This window comes from Mustela erminea, chromosome 1, assembly GCF_009829155.1.
Source record: "Mustela erminea isolate mMusErm1 chromosome 1, mMusErm1.Pri, whole genome shotgun sequence".
NCBI classification, from domain to species: Eukaryota; Metazoa; Chordata; class Mammalia; order Carnivora; family Mustelidae; genus Mustela; species Mustela erminea.
Genome location: NC_045614.1, coordinates 112,307,710 through 112,329,764, shown reverse-complemented (window position 1 = coordinate 112,329,764; position 22,055 = coordinate 112,307,710). Strand labels below are relative to the sequence as shown.

At 44.5% G+C, this 22,055-nt stretch overlaps 1 protein-coding gene across 1 annotated transcript in view; it reads right to left on the bottom strand.

Moving 5' to 3' along the window:
* Positions 1-9,260: 9,260 nt before the first annotated feature.
* Positions 9,261-22,055, bottom strand: part of ETV5 (ETS variant transcription factor 5) — a 58,126-nt gene continuing 45,331 nt past the window's right edge. Inside the window, exons 10-13 of the mRNA XM_032338320.1 lie at positions 20,284-20,352; positions 19,955-20,124; positions 15,467-15,568; positions 9,261-11,852 (exon numbers count right to left, since the gene is read on the bottom strand). Of these exons, the coding sequence (XP_032194211.1) occupies positions 11,631-11,852; positions 15,467-15,568; positions 19,955-20,124; positions 20,284-20,352 (563 nt within the window). The 3' untranslated portion in view covers positions 9,261-11,630. The remainder of the gene's footprint in view (positions 11,853-15,466; positions 15,569-19,954; positions 20,125-20,283; positions 20,353-22,055) is intronic.

The following is a 22,055-nucleotide window of genomic DNA, read 5'->3' as shown; positions in this document are numbered from 1 at the left end:
ACTGATGTAGAAGCATTTGGTAGCGAAGTCTTGGTAAAACATTTCTGGTATACTTATCAGAAATAACTGGTAACTTCCAGTTTTATAAGTTAAATTGATTCCAGTCTTTCGTTTTCAAGGAAATTGAAGGAGGACCTAATGGAATTGTCAATTGAAAGATCATTTAAGATAATTCCTGATGAAGATTAGTATGTGGACACTTTGGCATATAACACGGATGGACCATTCTATAAAGGAGTGTGCCGTTTCTATTACACACACGCGCGCGCACACACACACACACACACACACACACAGTATTCCATTCCTAAGGATTTGTTTCAGTGAACAAGGTACATTAGGGGAAGTTAAACTGCTGTTACAGATAGACTTAAACAAGGTTCTTTGTATGAACTGCAAAAGGTTCACCAAAAAGACTGTGATTCGTACTTGGTTCTTATACCCTTTGTCGATGCTGGACATTACTTACGCTTATGCCTTAATATGCCATTCCTTCCTTCTTTTCTTTAATTTATTTATTCAAATATTATTTATTGAGCACCTGTTACATACCATACACCAAGCCAGCTATTTAGAATTCGGTGATGAACTATATCAGTAGTTCACATTTTTTTAAAACTAGACACCTGTGGTTTGTCTCCCTCCCGATCCCAACTTGTTTCATTTATTCTTTTCCTACCCCCCAAAACCTCTATGTTGCCTCTCAACTTCCTTATATCAGGGAGATCATATGATAATTGTCTTTCTCTGATTGACTTATTTTGCCAAGCATAATACCCTCTAGTTCCATCCATGTCATTGCAAATGGCAAGATTTCATTTCTTTTGAGGGCTGCATAGTATTCCATTGTATATATATACACCACATAATCTCACAAAACAAACCGAGTGTTGCCAGGCAGAGGAGGGTAGGGAGAGGGTGGTTGGGTTACGGACATCGGGGAAGATATGTGCTATGGTGAGTGCTGTGAAGTGTGTAAACCTGGCGATTCACAGACCTATACCCCTGGGGCTAATAATACATTATATGTTAATAAAAAAATAAAAAAAAAACAACAAAAAACTAGACACCTGTTATGTTAGCACTACCTTAAGTCAACATTTAATATTTTCTATCATATCATGAGATGTTGAAAAGGATGCAATCTCCAATTTATTGAAAATTCTTACATTTTAAAATATAATTATTCCAATTTAACGATGGATTCTATATATGCTACCAATTTAATCATCACCATCACTAAACTTTCATCATTGATTATCACCAAACTATATAATCTCTCCTTTCACAGACTTATGTCACTTTTTTTTTAATAGAGGGGAAGGAGGAGCAGAGGGAGAGGGAGTATCCTGAGCAAGCTCACACCCAGCACACAGCCCAACACAGGGCTCCATCTCACAACCCTGAAATCATGTCTTGAACCAAAATCAAGAGTTGGGTAAATTTAAGCAATTGACCACCCAGCTGCCCTTACGTCATTCTTTTCTTTAATCCCGAATCGTATTTCCATGTACACCCCCAAATGAATTTCATGCTGATACAATCTATTTTTATGCTTTATCCTGCTTCTTTATCCTGCCTTTTAATCTTACTCTCTTATACTTGTATACAATAAATTGTTTTTAAATAATCTCCTTTGGCAATAAGGCTTTACATGTTAAACAACTATTTTGTATTGAGTGGTTACTAAATTAGTAGTTCACGCTTGATCAAAACAATGTAATGAAATAGCAAATCTGGTAGATATGTATTAAAATTAAGTAGTAAAAATTTATCAAAAAGGAATCTGTCCATGATCCCTGGGTTGGGAGTGCTCTTGTTTTTCCATTAGTTCACTGTATGAAGGAGATAGGTTTTAATGTCAGTTTGAGTCCTAATTTTCAATTTTTGAGTAAATGCAAAAATACACCATGGGACAGACAGTGCTAGCTGTCTACCAAATTCATTTTCTTCTTCTCCCATGGTAATAAGATTGCTGGCATAACATTGGCTAAACTATATTCTCCAGCATCCTTTACTGTTGCTATGCCCATTATCAATACATCGTCACTCAGCTCAAATTCATCCTTTTTGTTTGCTCTGTGAAATGAACTTGGGCCCCACATGCATTCTTTCTTTCCCAGGCGGCAGTGACACTTTGTCTGTAGAAAGCAACGGAGTGACCCTGAAGGAAAAAGGGTTTTACTTCCTTGTTGCTGTGTGCGGGCTCCAGAGGTTATCCCAACTTCTCTGGTACCTAGCTGATACTACTGATATACTTCATCAATGAATTCTAGATAGCTGGCTTGGTGTATGGTATGTAATAGGTGCTCAATAAATATTTGAATAAACAAGTTAAAGAAAAGAAAGAGGGAATGGCATATTGAGCTATAAGCATAAGTAATGTCCAGTGTAGCCAAAGGGTATAAGAGCCAAGTATGAATCACAGTCTTTTTGGTGAACCTTTTGCAGTTCCTACAAATAACCTTAAAATGTGCCTACTCTTTGCTTAAATGTCTATCTTGTAGGAATTTATCCAAAAGGCATAAAAGAACAGACTCTGATTACTGTATATACTTGTTCAATAGATCTTTTTTTTAAAAAAAGATTTTATTTATTTATTTGACAGACAGAGATCACAAGTAAGCAGAGGGCCAGGCAAAGAGAGAGAGAGAGAGAGGGGGAAGCAGGCTCCCCGCTGAGCAGAGAGCACGATTTGGGGCTGGATCCCAGGACCCTGGAATCACGACCTGAGCAGAAGGCAGAGGCTTAACCCACTGAGCCACCCAGGTGCCCCTAATAGATCTTTCTTAATCACCTACTCTGTCTTGGAGATAAAGTTCTTAGCAAAGTATACAGGGTCCGTGCTTTCAAGGACTTTATAGCCTATTGGTAAAGACAATCAACTAATCTTGCAAATGAATGAATAATTAAGAATTGTGAGAAGTACTATGGGAAAAAAGATAGTGTGGGACAAGTGGATAATGGGAGGTGAGAGCAAAGCTAGGAAGGCGAGGAAACTGAAATTACTCACTTACTTGTGAGAGCAGTTGATTGTTTTCCTCTGGGGTGACCTTTGAATTGAGATTTAAGCACTTGTTGAGGTTAAGCTGGAGGGATGGTTTTGAAGGCAATGTCACATTTTGGGTCCAGGGAATAGTTTCTGTCTTGCTGAAGCAGGAGGGGGTGAGGCAGGGTTGAAGCACCAGGAGGCCAGTGGGCTGGAACATCTACAATAAGAGAGAATGGGGCAAGATGGAGAATGGGGCAAGGACCCACACTGTAAGGCCAAGTTAAGGACTTTGGTTTATCCCAAGAAATGACTAGAAATATTCTTTTGAGGACTACTTCACATGATCTAAAATGCAGACTTCAGGTGTTCAGTTTGCCCAGTGCTGACAGATGGACGCGTAACAACCATGGGAACCAACATCTAGAGCATTTCTATCACCACAGCCCATTCTTCTTCTTCTCCTTCTTCTCCTGCCCCTCCCTCCTCCTCCTCCCTCACCCCTACCCCTCCCTCCTCCTCCTCCTCCTCTTCTTCTTCTTCTTCTTCTTCTTCTTCTTCTTCTCCTCCTCCTCCTCCTTCTCTTCCTCCTTCTCCTCCTCCTCCTTCTCCGTCGCCTTCTTTTTTTAATTACTGAGTAGTGTTTTGTTCTGTGGATACCACAACCTGTTTATGGGATCCTCCCTGGATGGACACTTGGGTTGCTTTTGGTGGCTGTTGTGAATGAGGCTTCTCTAATGTTCTCACAGAGGTCTTCTGGTGAACACATATCTTATCTCTCTGGGCTAAATACTCATGACTGGACTTGCTTGATCATCAGGTGGATGTCTGTTTACCTTCATAAGAAACCACCCATTTTCCAAAGGGGTCACCCCATTTTACACGCCCTCAGCACTGTATTCTCGCCAACATGTGGTGACATTAGGCTTTTTAAATTTTAGGTACTTCAGTGGTGTCGATGGGAAGTCTCAAGTGAGGGAGTGCCTTGGGCTTAAAAATCATCACTCTGACTAGAGTAGGGAGAAGGGGTTGGGGGAGGTAAGGATGGATGAAGTGAGGTGGGTTAGGTAGTGATGGCAATAGTCCAGTGAGAGGTGGTTGTGGTTCAGTTATGGCAATGATGGTGGATGTGGATTTGAGAGATATCTGGGAGGTAAAATTAGTCAGAGTTGGTTGTTAATTGGGAACCCCAGAAAAACCCCCAGTTCTTGTTTTTATTTACTTGATTTTGGAGGATGGAGATCATTTGGCTTGGTTTTGGATATATATTTGTGGTGCCTTAATCTTTAGCAAAGGAACTGCTCAAAAATGTTATAGTACGAATGTACTGTGAAATACGATGCAGGCACTAACAATGATACTCTAAGAGAAAGACTTCCTGATCTGGAAAGATATTCAAAATATATTGTTTAAAAAATAAGTTACAAAACTATGTTCACTGTATAGCATGACCTTTTTTTCATAATTAAATACTAGTCCAGAGAAAAGGCATGTGGATGGAGCTCCTGGGTGGTTCAGTTGGTTAAGCAACCGGCTCTTGATTTTGGCTCAGGTCATGATCTCAGGGTCCTGGGATCCAGCTCCCTTTTGGGCTTCCCCCTAAGTGGGGAGTCTGCTAGAGGATTCTCTCTTTCTCTCCCTCTGCCCCACCCCACTGCTGCTTGCACACACACACACACACACACACTCTCTCTCTCTCTAATAAATAAATTAATTAAAAAAAAAAAAAGAAAAGCCATGTGGAAGGATGTATGATAGAGGGTTTACTGTGATTTCTAGGTGGAGTTTTCAGAATAGTTTTAAATTTGGGCTAAGGCTTTTTTCTGTTTTTCTACAAAGAACATATGCTAATTGTGTAATATGAAGAAAGGTTATTTAAAAACACTTAACATTTCAAAAAAGGAAATTGAAGAGCACAGAACAAGAACAGAGTCCCACAGGAATGGCAAAGATGGTGATGACAGCAATGTAATCTCTCCTCCTCTAGCCCTGAATCACTCACCTAATATCTCCTGGGCAGGGCACCTGGCAGGGATGCCCAGGGCTCTTTCAGACTTTGAGAGTCAGGGAATCCAAGGGCTAGTGAGAGAGTCTGAGCTGAACTCAAGCCCAGGATTCAGAATCCATGGAGCCTTGGCTGATCCCTGCCTAAAACCTTCTTCGGATCATTCAGCCTCTCTCTCACTGTGGAAATGCACAAGTAATCCATGACCTCCATGTTGCTAATTCTTTCCTCACCCTACTGACAGGGAATCAGAATCACCCGCCATATTGATTTCTCCTTTCTCCTGAAAATACTGTTCTGATCGTCCCTTCTTGACTAGCCACTTTCCCCCTTCTCTGATGGTTCTTTTCCATGCCTCAACCTCTTAATCTTGAAGTCCTCAGGGCTCAGTCTTTTTTCTATCTAGACACATTCCCTTAGTGATCTCATCCAGCTTCAGCTCTAAATACACATTGATGACTTCTTTGTCTCTATGGTCTGGGTCTCTCCCCTGAACTCCTGACTTGTATATCCAAATCAGTGTTCCCATTTGGTTTTCTAATGGGCATCTCAAAGTTAATGCGTTCAAAACAGGAGGCCTGTTCTTCTCCCCCTCCCACCCCCAATCTCTCCTCCTCTATCTCAGTAAGGAGCTGTAAATGGCAGCTTTGCCAAAAAACCTTGGAGCCATAACAGATTCCTCTCTTTCTCTCACTCTACACATCTAAAACCTATTGGCCCTACCAGACTATGGCCTCTTTGTGGCCTGGACCAAGCCATGTGTCACCTCGCCTGCATTACTGTATAGCCCACGATACAGGCTTGGGCTTCCTTCCCTGATCCCTATAATCTATTTTCAACTCTGCAGCCAGAGGGGTCCTTTCAAATACAGGTCAGATTATGTCACTTGTCTCTCAAAACCTCTGACAGCTAAACATTAAGAGAGCAAAGGTCAGAGTCTTTCGAGAGCCTGCCTGTCCCTAGATAATACAACCACATCTTCTTTCTGCCTTTCTCTCTCTGTGTGCCCCGCCGTATCTCACTCCCTCTGATGTGAGTCACAGGCCTTGCTATTCCTCAATATTCCTCAGTATTCAAAGTTCCAGGGCCTCGCACTTGCTCTTCCCTCTGTCCACATGCTTTTCCTTCAGCGATCCATCCGGGTATTTTACTTTTTTCAAGTCTTTACCCAGCCGTGAGGTCTTCCCTGACATCCCTGCTTAGAATCACAACCCCCACACCTCACCCTTCACTATTTCCCTTCCTTGCTTTATTTTTGCCGCAGTACTGAACACCATCTAAAGAACACCATCACTATGTGTTTCATGTGATTTTTACCCCCTCCCCCAAAGGTAAGATCCCTGAGAGCAAGAGACTTGCACCTCTTTTTGTCTTCCCACCACTGATCGCAGAGCTGTGCCTGGCATAGCACAGGCACAATTTACTGGATGAGTAATAGTTACAACTTGTATTCTAGTTTCACGTAGAAAACCATTTTCCCCACTAGCCTGTGAGCTGTTTAAGGGGAGGGTGGGTTTCCCTGTGTGACCCCCAGGCCCTTCTCGAAGCATCTATTGCACTGTCTTATACAAAAGAGATGCTTGATAAATGTTGGTTAACAGAACGACGGAAGCAAAGAATCACCCACCTTAAGTATGGAGACTGAACAACCAAGGTCATCCAGGAGAGCCCTGCTAATGCGGGAAGTGGACATCACCACCCCACATCCCTGTTCTGCTTTGCCTAAGCCCTTTGCGGGTGTTCCCGCCTCTGCCAACAGTTCCCAGCACACGGACCCCCCGGGTCTACCCTCTGCTCTTCCTGGTGGGAAGTACCTCGAGGGGAAATGCCCGCCCTCCTCAGCCTCTGGTCAGTGTGGTCCGAAGAAGGCAGTGTCAGTGGCGTTTGTGACCGAGCCGCCGTGAGTCAGCGACTACACCGTTTATGGAGTCACTAAGGTACTACCGTGCCACGAACAGGGTTTTATTTGAAAAAAGCCATCCGAAGTCATTTATCTTCAGCATCCAGCAGTGCCTGGCTTCTAGCAGGTGCCCCGCAGAGGCCTGGGAAATGAACAAGCACATACCTTCAATGGTGGGATTCAGCTCAGAGCTTCTTCAGAAGTAATGACTTGAGAATGTTTTTAACTGTTAAACCTTTGCACACATGTCTATGTACACACACACACACACACACACACACACACACACACACCTTGAACTCCCGAAGAAACTCCTCTCTCCCATACCTCCTAAAAGATCCAGAGGCATCGGCTTGTCAATGCCCTCGCTGACCTGGGGGGTAGGGTCAGGATGGCTCTGAGATCATCGCGTTAATCCGGTCAGTCCCAGAGTTGGGGCCAGAACCCCGTGTCTAGTCCTCTCCCCACTGCAGCCACTGTGAACATTCCAAGAAAGTACTTTGGGAGGCTTAACAGCCATATTTTCAGATTCGATTTCAACAGAGTGTTACCATTTAAGAAAGCCTGCCAAAAAGATAATGGGGACGAAAAAGTGCTCTGTAAACTGTTAAGTGCCATCCAAAGGTGAGCTCTCTGAGGTTCACTGCGAAGGTCAACAAACAAGGCTTGGGTATGGATGCAGATCTTAAACCGGAGGAGCAGAAGCAAGGCTGATGGCTCAAGGACCAGCGTCTGGGACATCAGTGCATTTGCCGGGGTCAGGACCTAGCGTCTGGTCTGACCACCACTCTCACTTCCATCGCCTACTTTAAGTACAGTGGACTTATGCTAAATTAAATCAATGCTTACGTAAATATATGTGCTAAAACTGATGCTTTTCTGGCCTTTTATGAACCCTTTTGCTTATGTTCCAGAGGCCACACACGGAGCTCCAGCCACCTATACCACCAGGCAATGGATTGTCTAAGGGGTCCAACCATCTGGGTACATGAGTGTTTTTCTTCCACTTTCGTCTACGTTTGTCCCAGCTGCGTTAGAATTTAGATTCTGCACATACCCGGGCTCTCATGACTGCATTCTTTCGCCCTCACACTACCTCTTTGTCATCTAACAACTGAGTAAGCATTGTCTGCCTGGCTTGGCTCACGAAAGGGGACCTCGATGAAGAGTAAACTTCACATTTTCTGGGCTTCCTTATCCTAGCGCCCAACGCTAGAAGGATGGCCTGGTGTTTGGTGACCTCCGGCATTAGGTTAACGATCTGGGTCCAGGCCCGGGTTGGATAATGAGCCCGTGAATAATGGGGAACTGATTGTCGCGGACTTATCGTGGTGAAGCTGAGAGGCAGAGCTCGCCTTGTCCTGGGCTCCCCTGCCTTGTCCCCAGGCATCTCCTCTTAATCTGTCGGAGCTAATGGGTTTATGTGGCAGGCATTTAGGCCCCACAAGCTCCAATTCGAGCCGCTATGCACGGATTCAGTCTCAGATGTTTGTACACTTACAGGCTTGTAAAACAGTGAAAGAAAGACGGTAGATAAATTTACAGAAAGCCTTCTGTTAAGAGGCCTGGAAAAAGGTTCTACTTATTTCTCTCCTGTAATGGGAGTCTTGAAAAGCCCAAAGGAAGGTGCAGAAAAGCGTGAAAGAGTAACACGGCATGGCCTCGCCCCGCACCCAGCCAATATTTCCTTCCACCACACCCCCGCCCCCAACAATACATGCCCACGAGGAGGAGACACCCGGGAAGAAAAATTCCTTCTGCTGCACGGCCAGAGAAGAAACAGGCCAAGACTTTCCCAAGTCTTTGTTGTCATTCTCAAGGAACAGCCTGATGATATTGGTAAAAATTTTACTTGTTGAGATCAAAGCTTGTTGGGGGAAAATTAGTAATGAAGAATTCCTTAGGTGCTTCTTGGTTAAGTAAGTATCTGAGGGGCTGAGCTCCAGTCACTCTGGAACTCACAGTTCTAACCTAGTTAGTAATCTTTCACAAAATCCAGGGTCCAAACGGGAGCTAGGCTTTGGCAAATGGTTACAAATTTTGAGCAGGTAGGTGGGCACAAGGGGATGGGGTGGTCTCCGCTCACCACTGGCTGGGAAGAGGACCTCTCTACCTCCTCGTGCTTCAGATCCCAATTTTTCGCCAGAGTTTGAGAGGTGAGGCCAAAGAGCATGGGGCACTTCTATTTCCAGCTTCTTTTAATTAGTCTCAACTCCAGTCCACTGGTAAGGTTAAATAATATTTCAGGTTAATTAAGGTTAAGGGAGAGGGAGAGCAGAGAGAATGAGAAAGAAAGAAAGCCAGGTGGCTTCTGCTTGCTTTCCAGTGAGACCACGGAGGGCAAGAAAGAGGCAGGTTTCAGGCACTTGGTAAACTGAAAGCAAACTTCTTTATTGTACACAGTACAGAATATAACGCAGCTTGGCAGGATTGCATACGGCCCTGCGCGGGGGAAAGTATTTCAAATCAACTGGCAGGTTAAAGCCTTTCTGCACTGTAGACTTTCCACACTCTGGAAAAGAAGCAAAAATAAAACAAAACAAAAGAAAAAAAAAAAAAACCCAAAACCATCCGGGAGGTGCATGAGTCCAATGGGAATGCAACGGTGATACGCCATCCTGTGTCCCGTGACAGCACAGGCCCGGTAGTTACAGCGTGGGGTGGGGGATGGGGAGGAGAGCTCAGGCTACAGAAGGTTAGTTTCATACTTGCTAAGACAGCGTAAATCCATCAAGAAAAGAAAACCCAAACCAGGAGAAGGAAGAAAAAAAACAAATCCTATACAGCATTTACAACAAATAAATCTCTAGCCAGCTGGGGGTGAAGTATGCATCTATATATAGACTATGTGTAGGTTAGAGAGCTATAAATATGGTTGGGGAAGAGTCCTTTGATTAGAGTACAATGCTAATTAAGGCCCAAACTAGAGGTTCAATACCTTGGCGGGCTAATTAGCTTCCAATAGGGGGAAACCTCATGTGTTCATAGCTGTAAAACGCGCCCCTTCTCCCTAGTGAACCTCTTTGCGAACGTGCTGCTGCTGGTCAGAAGGGGGACTAGTGGAGACGGGTGCGCACCCTGTTCAGAGGCAACAACGGAAAGCATGTTTCTTCCCCTCGCTGGGTCAGCACTGTCTGGTGCAGGTGCAGACCAGGGGTCATTATCAATGTGCTAAGTGCCGTGGGGGGCAGGAGGGGGAGCAAGGGATCCTATCAGCGGAGCAGGCAGCAAGGCACTACCACTTACTTCCTAAGAACTTCTCCTCTACTCTGAGGCCGACTTGCACATTGCTTTAGCTGGGTGGTGGAAAACTTTTCCAGTATCATACAGCATCTGGAGTAAACGGTTTTTTTTTTTTGTTTTTTTTTTTTTTTTGATAAGGTGGAGGGAAACTAAACTGCTAGCACTGTTTTACCTGTCAGTGTCACACGTACATCTCAAACCCTGTTGAATCCTATGCAGGGTTTAAAGTCCAAGAATTAAAGAAAAAAAAAAAAAAAGAAAACGAACTGATGAAATGGAAATTGTCATCGGTCATGCCTGGGGAGACAGCAGACAGCCCCAGGGTTCCCACCGGGTGGCCAGGTGTCAAATGGACATGACGCGTATTATGTACATATGCTTTCCAGAGAGGGCTTGTTAGAGGACACGGGGAACTATACACATGGAATCTAAGCGGTGTGTCCAGGCTGCCCTGCACACCTCAAAAATGTACAACTCAGGTGCAAATGTTCCGTCAGGCTGTCTGGTGCAGAAAGCACAAAGCAGGCAATAGAGTGGGCTTGTGCGTGGCTAAGGGGGCGCCCCCAGCAAAGCCCCTTTCAAGCTGCAGCGTCTTCATCAGTCGGCACCGCCGTGCTAAGGACGCAGTGCACAGTTACCAAAAGGTTTGTTTTTTTTTTTTTGCTTTAAATACCAAAACTACAAAAATCAGTTTATAAACTGTTTTCCCAAAACAACCACCAAAACAAAACGATCCCCCGAATCGAAGCAAAACAAAATACTGTCAAAAGTGTAAGTCACCCTTCTACAATGAAAGCCGTCCACACACAGCCGTGTGACTGGGAAGAGAAAGGGGGCTTGTTCTATGTGGTGACCACATGGCTAGAAGGTTCCCAAGAGTAGCGACGGTTTATTATTTGAGAACCATGGAGTGGGTAACAGCTGTTCTGACTTTCACCCCCTTCTTTCTAGACCCAGGGGGAAACATTTCAGCTTGAGCTTGAAGAGCTCTCCGAATTTTAAGATCTACTTTTAACCCTTCACGGGCTGAGCTGCCCCAGCTTCTTCGCCGAACGTTCTATGGGTTTGTCATTTCTTTGTCAATAAATTGTGCAAATCAGAGCCCTTCGATGTAAAGGCAATTAGTAGTCCATGACCAATGCAGATTGTCACACACTCTGTCCCGGTTTGTGGGCACTAACCTGAACAAGGTATTGCTTTGCAGATATTGTCCGTGGGAAGGAGGCTTCTTTGCAATCTCTTCCCAGAAACCTTGTCAGGATCAGAGCTGAGTCACCAGCCTTTTGGTGGTTTTTCGGTCCCTTCCCTGTTCCCACTCCCCAGCCAAGGTATCTGTCGTTAAGGGTGCCAATCCAGAGACAGCTTGGGTTCTCCAGATAATACTCAAAGGGCAAGCTTTAGGAACAGCCAAAAACACACACAAAACCACTGCCCTCGTTTGCCTGAATGGGAACTGCTAGCTCTAGGGTTCGGCCGCTCAGCCACTCAGAAACTTAGTAAGCAAAGCCCTCGGCATAGGGGAGGCTGCCGCAGCGATCCATGTCCAGGAGGTAAGCTGGGTTGTCTTCAAAGTGGGTCAGCGGCAGGGTATCTTCCTCGTTGAGGTGACACTCAGACTCTGCTTTCAGGAACGGACGCTGGTTGTCGGGGAAGGCCATGGAGAAAAGGGCATCTGGGTCACAGACAAATTTGTAGACATATCGCTCCCCGGCCACCTGAGAGAGAAAGCACACCTTCTCAGACCCAGCTGGAACAGGGCACGGGGTCGCAGGGGTGGGGGGAGGAAACCAGGGAAGGGAAGGATGGTGAGGTATTCATGTGTCAACAAGTTCTCAAGGAGCCGGGGACCAAAGGACACGCATTAGTAGCTGATGGCCCAGACCATTCCGATTTATTTGGAGAAATCTGGGAGACCTCTCATGTGCCAAGTGTTTTGTTGACACCAGTGCTCAGCAGCGGTGTCATCTGACTGACTGAAAGACACCCCAATTTCAAATTCACACTGGATAGGCTCACCTTTTGTTTGTTTGTTTGTTTATGTTCTTTTAGAGGCAAATTCTCACTGTGTTATATTCACAGGTGAGAAAGGAAGGTTATACTGAGGCCGGTGCTTGGTGTTACAAGGAAGATTGAAAAGTGAAAAGCAGAAGTCAGGCCATGTTTTCAGTTACCTCCAAAGTCCACAGTCTTCACGGTACAGCTTTGTTATTTCAAAAGGCTAGGAATTTGATCATTAAAGCCTATGCGGAAATTTGAATGTGTTCCAAAGCCAAACAGAACTGCTTTTTGGCTTACCAATGATTTAAAATTTTGCATTCCACAGTTCTGCTACATCGAAGAACTGCTAACTACCTTTTTATGAATTTTATGCATTATCTTATTATTAGAACCAAAGGTCTTGATTCAAAGGCCTCACGATGTAGCTGATGAGCCATCCAGGTCCATGGGATCAGCCATTCTCTGCTGGTTGGTTAGCATCAGTGCAAGAGGAACTCCACCATTGAAAATCAAGCCTGATAATGTGCTTGGCTTGGGTAATGCAAAGGGGCAAGGGAAGGCCGCTGAAATTACTGATAAAATGAACATGTTTAAGCTCAAAAATTCAAAAGGTCGAGTTTTACCCTGCCCTTCGGTCATTATGTTGTGATTCTAGAATCTCTTTTCAATTGCAGAAATATGGCTTTGCTTCCAAATCTTGGGTTTAAAAACATCTGTTGCTATGGTGGCAGCTTAGAGAGGGAACGGTAGAATTCTCCTAATAGGTCCGAAAGCTTATTTTATGGTGACATGTCTGTCTAGTCACCAGAACACGGTTGTCTGCACCAATGTTCTTTGGAACTCAAGCACTAGGAATTAGGGGCTGTGTGAGCAAAACTGAACAAGCAGCATCATCACCAAAACAAGATGTAAGGGTAGCAGATATACCCAAACAACCCTATTTAGTTACAGGCTTAACACTAAATCTCTTGATGGCCGACCCCGAAAGCCAGTACATATATGCAGCAGAGTGAGGCAGAAGGGCAGAGTGGAAATAATACGAGATCAGGAGCCAGGAGTGGATGGCTTCCCATCCTCGTTCAGTCACTAATGAGTCTTAACCTCTGTGCACCTCAATTTTCCCTTTCAAAAGCTGAGAGTATGGGACTCCAGGCTTTCTATATCTCTCCCCATGCGGGCATCCTATCATTCACCCTTAATTAGTTTTCTTTCACTCATGGGTCATGTCATAAATATAACAATTCCTTACATGGCATAGCACAGTATTACCTCTGGGACATTTTCACATATATTACCCTGTGAAATTACAGTAGGGTTTTTTTTTTATTGTTTTGTTTATTTGTTTTGTTTTTTGGGGAAGAGAAGTTTTGGCAGGTCAATCTAAAGCATCCAACTAATAAATGAGAGTGTTAGGATTGGAAGCCATCCAAGCCTCATTCTTGTGCCTCCCAGCACTCTGCCTGTTTCGTCCTCAGAAATGAAGTTCTCTTCCACTTCCTGAAACAACTGAGGACCTGGTCCCAGGGAAAACTAATTGTTGGTAGTTCAAGTTATTGTGTCTTGGTCACATTCCCTCAGATTGGATCTGGAGTTGGGAATAGCAAAGGAATAATAACTCTTCTTCCTGAATTTTAGGATTCCACCTGATAGTATTAACATTAAAAGGGGTGTGTGTGTGTGTGTGTGTGTGTGTGTGTGTGTGAGAGAGAGAGAGAGAGAGAGAGAGAGAGAAAGGTTTGGGGGAAAATGGAAAGTGATTGCGAATGGGTTTGGGGTTTCTTTCTGGGGCGATAAAATCTCCTAAAATTGATTGTGGTGATGGTTACACAACTCTGTGAATATATTTTAAAAACCACTGAATTGTATGCTTTACAGAAAGGGGAAGTCAAGAGACTGCCCATTTAGATTGTCTATCAACTCTGTGCCAAGCACTATAGTCGAACCCTCAGCGCTGCCCCAGAGGAGCTCACAGTACAGTACAGAGAGAAGGACTGTGATGGAGAGGTGCGCGGGGGCTACTGGGGGCAAGAAAGGAGACCCAGCCTTAGGACTTCAGATTCTTGGGAGTGATGAGGTGATGATCGGCTGGCCAGGTAATGAAGGCATTAGGAATGTTCTAGTTCTTAAATAGAATGACAGCTTAATAGGTTCCCCCCCCCCCCCCACTTTCTGATATGCCTAATGACTTCCATGCATGTGGTGTATATTCTTTGGTAAACAAATTCTACATGAATTAAGAGAAGATGGCCATACTAGTGAAAGCAGTGAAGCATGGGTGAGGAAACGAGTTGTTGATGGTACCCAGACCAGCAATAGCCTTAGAGTCTGTATGAAACACTACAAAGTCTATAAGACTTTACCTTTATCTTCACCTTTCTTCTCTATCGAGAGGCCCATGGCAAACTCTTTAATACTTTTGAAGGTGGTGAGAGGAAACTGGGGTCCCATTACCACCTGCCTATGAAAGAGGTAAGCCTGGCTTCAGCACAGACAGGTTTTCAGCAGCCATGGCCGTACACTTCTGCCACTGCATCTTACTGGCTACCCACCACAGACAGCCTAAATGTGTAAATGTTAGAATCTGGGTAAGAGCGTGGCATAAAATACGGTGGCTAAGAAAGATGAACCAGTGATTAATCATTCCCATCTTCTGCCTATCCAAGGAATTTTCAGATCGTGGTCCCATTCCACCCAGCCAATGAGGATTTTTGTACCGGCTTCCTCAAAATATGCCTTAGCCTTCATTCTGCAAAGAGTGACCTGGTACTAGTTGATTCTGCTGCCATTCTATAAACCTTGTGGTTTTTTTTTTTTTGTAGTTGTTGTTTTTGTTTTTTACATTTGAGTTCCAGTTTTTTCTATAGGTTCTGAAAGAGAAATAGGATTTCCTTACTCCTCTAACACTATTGAGAGTATGAAACCAAGAGATTTAGAGGTCTGGGTATTTTGACAACGAAAGACTTCAGCTCAGCTCTTATGGGAGTGGAGGCCTTCAAACTGACTCCTCCATGTACTCCTTTACAGATGTAACTGTTGGACTATGTTTCTGGACATTTTGGTAATTAGAGGCAGGTTAAGTAAAGCTGGGGGGCCTAATTTTCCTATAGTGTGTTCCATGTGCAGCCTCTGGTGTTTGTGTCCCCAAGAGCATTAGAAATACTCTTTATATCTCATTTCACTCTTAAGTTTTTTCTCCCAAGTTTTTTCCTACCACAGAATCGCTTACGAGGCTAACATTTTCTCCCAGCCATTACACACAGTCGTATTACAGAAGCCCTTGACATGTTTGAAAGTGGTCAGAGTGGTCTAGGTGCCTCTCGTAACTGCTCACCTTCTGCATGATGCCCTTTTCATAGTAATAGCGTAGAGAACGGCTGAGCTTGTCATAGTTCATGGCTGGCCGGTTCTTTTGGATACCCCAGCGCCGAGCAACCTAAAGAGACAGGGAAGTAGAGAGCAATGGAAACTCGTTCCTTGGGCCTAGTGGTAGTCTCCCAATCCTGGGAGCGCCAGTTCTGAGACTTGACTGCTTTGGCCAATGGTCCACTTCCCTGACCTGGAAGCAAAAATACTTAATTCCCTCAAGACCCAATATTCAACAAAGGTGATGAGTCAGTCACAACTGCTAAGAGAGGTGAGATCAGAGGTGGAAGGATCCTAGCACTTTAAGATTACAGAAGGCTTGGCTAATGGCCCAGAGGAAGCAGGCTCTCTACTGTTTCTCCACATATGAATTATTGACCAATACCCATAGACCATTAACATGTTGCCATTAAGTGCTATGGTTTCTGTAGCAGTCAATAAGGAATAATTAGAATGGTCATTCCTGAAACATTAGAAACACACTAGTGAGTTGCTAATGGGCCAGCAGAGCAAAAGTTCAATTCTAATAAGATTGGCGAGGGGCTGGGAGCTGTTTACTTACTGCAGCTCATGGAGTAAGGGGGAACCAGATCATTCCAGCCCACTGCCATCCAATCCCCTGCTCCCAGCAGACTTGCAGAATGGACATTAAAACATGCAGCACCATTATCCACTTAATGAAAAATTAACAGGGCTTCCCAAACAGTTCTGAAGTACATTATATCCAACCCAGTCCACCTGAGGTGCAGTGATGGGGAGATGTAATTGGAGTTTTAGGCAAAGATGCCTGATAGCAAGAAAACTTCCTAGTAGAGTTTACTCAATTGTCAGGACAGCCAAGCAATTCCTGCTCTCAAGAATCCCAATGTCCAAATCCTACTTATAAGGATGACCGTCCATATAGAAGAGTAACTTTAGAAATGGGAGTCTCCTCAGAGGTCTTTAAATGTATGGAAACCAGGGGTCATGTTTTGAATATTTGAGGTCACTTTTGGAAACTTAAGAAAAAAACAAAAACAAAATAACTATATTCCTTTGATCTTTAAAAAAACAGATGTTACACATGGAGTGGGAAGCAGGGAGACTGCAAATGGGAAAGTGGATAAAAAAAAAAGCATTTCACTTAAAGCATCTGGGCAGAATAAAAGCAACATCTTCTGAAATCAGGATTCTAAAATGACCTTTAAAAATGCCAGAAATGATCTGATAAGCAAGGAAGAATGCGTCTGTCCTAATTACATTAGAATAATTCAATAGCCATGATTCTGATTCCTCTCTGCCTTGCAACAGACCGTGTGAAAGTGAAGTTTCCATTCGTTTGCTTTGGGCCCCTATGGCATGCACGATGTCCCTGGCTCTCCTTCTTTCTCCATACTGTACCCATCCAAGTCTCTCTTTGAAATAGCCAAAAAGGCACAGTTCACCAAAAATCCATCCCTTGGCTACAGAAGATAAACATTTTCAACCAAAAGAAACAGCGGTGCAAGAGAGACCTGCTCAACCAATACACAACCTTCTACCCTGTTCAAAAGCAATGACTACGAAACTGACTTTGAACTGCTGTGAGCCCACTAGTTGCCGGGAACCCAAAAGGAAGCCCAGTCTCATCGTCTTCCTGTATTCAGTGGTGGAAATCAATTATGGAAGATTCTTCAGCTCCAGCCCTGACCTCTCTCTGCTGTCACTTGCATATGCAGTGGCTTCCTGGAGCGCGGTTCTGCATCAGCACCGACTTCCAAGCAGCTCTGGTAGCCATAGTTACTGACTCATCCTCTTGGGCCAGGGCCCTGTGATTCAGGAGCCCTCCCCAGGGCTGCTCCTTCTACAGTAATGCATGATGAAGCACAACGGCAAGCTGCTGGAAATGAGGGCTGCCCCATTTCTGGGGGAAGGGGAGCAGGCAAGAGCTTGTTAGCAGCTCTTTCTGTCATTTTCCCATTCATTACTTTGATCAAACACATCTTGAGGATAGAGGCTGAAAGAGTTAAAAAAACCCCTCACATTTCTCTTCCTCCCTCTTCAAGAGACAGCAAGCCACAGCACGGGGAGCAGCTCTTTCTCGAAGCCCATCCTTTTAAACCTCCCCATGGCATCAGTTATCTGCCACATGTTCAACAAACAACCCTACCCCCCAAAATATTCATTAATGCAGATTCACAGTTAAAATGGCTCCAGATTAAAGCCGAGTCAGTCATAATTGAGAGGGTGCTAAGCTGGATGACTATCAAAAGACATTTGATTAGGGGGCCTGCCAAAACGCAGCTCTAAAACCACAATTTCCATGCACAGTGTAATGGATATTATGGATAATTACCCAGAGTGCACTACTCAGCCACACAGCTGCCTACAATTACGTCCCAAACAGCTTCCTCCTCCGCTTCACCCTTCAAGCTCCCCCCATGACAACGTCTTCCAGCTTTCTCGAGGATTTGGTATCTTCCCGGCTTTAACAAAGAGTGGGGATGGTGAAGTTAACACAACCGGGAGGGAAAGAGCTCAGCCAACGCTGCCCGCTGCGTGTCCTGAGGCCAGAGTGTGCACGCGGAATAGAAGTGGTTCTGGAACGTCAGAGAGCGGATCACTCAGAGCTCGTGGAGCACCAGGGGATTTCAGGGTGGGGTGGAAAGAAGGATTCCTGCAGAAACGAAGCCGTCCTGTTGGCTGAGGGAGGCGCAAAGCCACAATAGGCCTCTCGTGTGACTTGGCTACTTGGCATTTATGAGCATTTTGGACTAATGTTAGTTTCTCTAAGAAGTATGAAAGCAGGAACCTTTTACCATCAGTTCATCATTGTCTTTCCAGCTGGTAGGAGAGCCAAAGATTCAATAAGGCTTTACAGAGGATCATAGCCAGGTTCACCTGCAACAGCACAGCCCGTGGTCAGGCCCAAGGCAGTGGCAATAAAGGAATAAAAGCTCCTGTTTGTGAAATGAGATAAATCAATAAGGACGGCCCCTGTGAAAGACACAGACTTGCTTGCAGCAAGCCTCGGTGAGTCCAGGCAACATGCTTTCTTCAAGCATCTGGTCAACCAGTCCAGGTTAGGAGGAAGAGCCTGTAGGGCGGCTGGCTCTTGGGCATGCCTCCATTTTCCACCTGACTTGCTCCAGGAAAACCTTCGAGAAACACAGGAGTACCAAACTCCGGCTTTGAAGGGAGACTCAGTCTTAACGGAAATGGGTGACGACGGGAGATGGCCTCATACTTCCATTTTTATGAAAGACGCAAGACAGGGAACACCACAGATCCTTCTTCTATAACTGCCTTTAGTGAAGCCTTCCTTACCCTCCTACTAGCCGGGATTCTTGAGACATTTCCAATCCACAGAGTCTCCTTTTCTCATCTTAACTTTCAGAACATTTTCTTCTTCCAAACCAAGTGCCAAGTGGCTATTTCCTGCTGTTGACCCCCAGGCCAACTGATCCGTTTGGTGTGCTGAGGTGAGCCCTGGAGTTAATCCAACAACATCTAAAACTGCCATTCTTGCTCAAATGCCTGCTAAGAGGACTGTTGCCATTTCATTTACATCCAACCCAAAGACAGCTTTTGCTCTGCTGGTTTAACGTATAATGCCTAAGTATAAGCTACCAGAAGAAGCCTATATCAGATATTCAGGACAGTTTTTTTCCCCCTCATTTATAATTTCTCTAGAGTCTAAATCAAATAGAAATTTAAAATCAACCCCTTTGGAATATGCCAAACTGAGAACATGATTTAATTTACTTCCCTATGTGATATTCAGGAAAGGGGTTCTGTAGATTTTCCCCATTGAAGAAATGATACTGATGCTGTCTATAGGCCTTTCTGTCAATAGTTCTGGGCACACAAATAGTAATAGTGTTTCTTTTTCTATTAGGATAATGAAGGTTTGGGCTACCTCTCAACTATTGTGATGCCACATAATACACTTAAGAAAAATCTAAGCCCACAAGAATGACTCATTTCTGATCATTTTATTTCTCTAGGGTAGAGTCATTTGAAATATACAATCTGTTGTATTGTAATTGCATCTGATATTACCACAAAGTCATATAATATGTTAACGTAACCTCAAATATAGCCTGTAACAAATGAGGACCCACACCAATACAAGTTGGTATCACCAACATATTGGTATCACCGAAACAGCACTTGAAAAAGACTTTTCGATATGGAAAACAGATGCTCTCTGGATGCAAGTCTTCGTGGCCGCACTCTTCCGATTTTACAGACATATTACTAATACTTCTTGTGTTTTCTACAGTGGAGAACTTTGCCTGTCCCTGAATTGTAACTTGTCCTAGTAACAGGAAGAGAACTGCCAAATCCACTGGCCGGGTCAGAATCTGAATGAGAAAAGCATCCTTAACACAGCAAGAAGCTTCCACTGAGAACTGAACAAGAGCAGACATCATCATCATCATTGTTGTCATCATCAACCAATCAAACATCACCCAAGCCCGGCACTGGTGCTTACCTCCTCAGGTTCTATCAGCTTAAACTCCATGCCACGGCCCGTCCAGGCAATGAAGTGGGCATTGGCCGGGTCATCAAGCAGGGTAACCAGGAACTGCCACAGCTGAAGAGAACCTCGCCTCTGGTAAGGGGGCCCCTCCCGATACATGGTGGGCTCTTGTTTGACTTTGCCTATTTGGGATGAGGATATACATGCAATAGTTTAGTCTTAGGTTTCTTGGACAATTTGGGCATGAAGGATTTGTGAATGCCAACCTGGCGTTCACAAGATTGAGGGGCTCTGATATCGCTGACATTCTGGCTTAGCAACAAACTGGAGGAGCTACTTACCTTCCAGTCTCTCAGGAACAACACAAGTGTCGTCAAAGTACAACCGGGGATCTTTTTCATATGAAAAACCTGAAAAAAAATTTAAAAAGAATGAACATGTTGCTTAACAAATTCTATCTGTATCCTACTAAAACTCTGGTTTTAAGGACTAAAATGGAATTCTGCTATTTCGGGTCCTAAGCCCTACTAATTGCCATATGTTTGCCAGACTCAATCTGACAGGGCTTCAGAAGGACTTAGGCATTGGTGTTCTGATGCCTCAGTCAGAGAAGCATCGATTCCTCCTACTTGAGCTAAGACTTCAGAGAAGTGCTGAGTCACCAGTAAGTTCCTTCACATCTTGTTATAAGGTCTGTACAGGTCAGTGTTGCCGTGACTGAGCTTTTATATCTGAAAAGACAACTCATCTATTTCAGTGGGCCTACCTGGGAGGATTTGGTTGATCTGTACATAGTCTTACCATTTTCCTTTTAGCAAATATTAATTTCAACCTTTCCCAGGACTTGTCGAGGCTGCCCGTGTACCTCATTCAATTATGAAAGAGCTTGGAGGGTGGACAACGATGCCAAAATGAGTAAAGACTTGGGCCTGTGGAGGATTGTGACCAGCAATAAATTTAAAAGCAAGCTGGAAGTATTATCACCAGACATAATGGAAGAAATCTGAAGAGACTTCCTAGCAATAAAAACTTGCTCATCGTAGAGTTAACAAACCAGAGGTCAAAAAAGGGGAACTGATGGGTTCAACACGTGTAAGTGTAAATGAAAGGAAGGGAGGGCAAAAAGTGAAAGAGGTCAAGGAGAGGGAAGGATGGCCAGCACTCTCAATCCAGAATGTGTGCCTGCTGTGCTGACCACCCAGTCACGTCACCAGGCACCCTGACGAGATCAGCGGTTCAAATCAAAGTCAGTTAATAGGCTTGATGGGACCACATCCCTCCCTGTGGCCAAGCTGTTTCTCAGTGGTGAGCATGCCAGCCCTGCTCCCTTCCAGCACACTCCTCAGCAGAGAGTCCTGGCAGCTCCCGTGAACTCAGCCATGTGCCCTGCTCTGTCCAGCTGGGTGGGCAGTACAGGGGGGTGTGCGTGTGTCGGGTGTGTGCATGGCAGGTGTGCGGTGGGGAGATGCCACGAACCTGTGCTGCAGTGAATGACTAGCATGAGATTTTGAGAAGGATTTGCTAGGACTTGAAAAGTTCATGGGTAAAGACGCCAGGAAATAATCTGTTCTTTCTTCATAATCGGCCAAGATCAAGTTCTTCTTGGCAGGACCAGTGCTGTGTTTAAAAGGCCTGGGAGTGGGAAAGCACTGCCCACCTTGGAAGAGACTGAGATTATCTTAGGGTGTGTGCTACTCATTTTTATTTTCTCAGCCCGAAGCACTATTTCTTGGTTTGCCGCACGATATCAAAGGAAGTCTATTTTACTGACATTTATTTATTAGTATATTTTATTGACATTTATTATTTAATCCAATAAATATTTATGCCAGGCACTGTGCTAGAAGAGGGTGGGTAACAAGAAGAACAGAAACTTGGTGCTTGCTCTCATGCAGCTTGTATCCCCAAAACATGAGACTATTGGGAAAGAAAAGTGAGACTTGGGGTAGTGGGGAGCATTATAGAGTGTGGACCATGGAGCCGGACTGACGGACCTGGATTCACTGTGTGACCTCTCTGCGCTCCAGCTTCCTCATTTGCAGACAGGGGAAGATGTTAATTGTATGAGAATTGGCTGTGTGAGAATATGGGTTATTAACATATACTCTGTTAC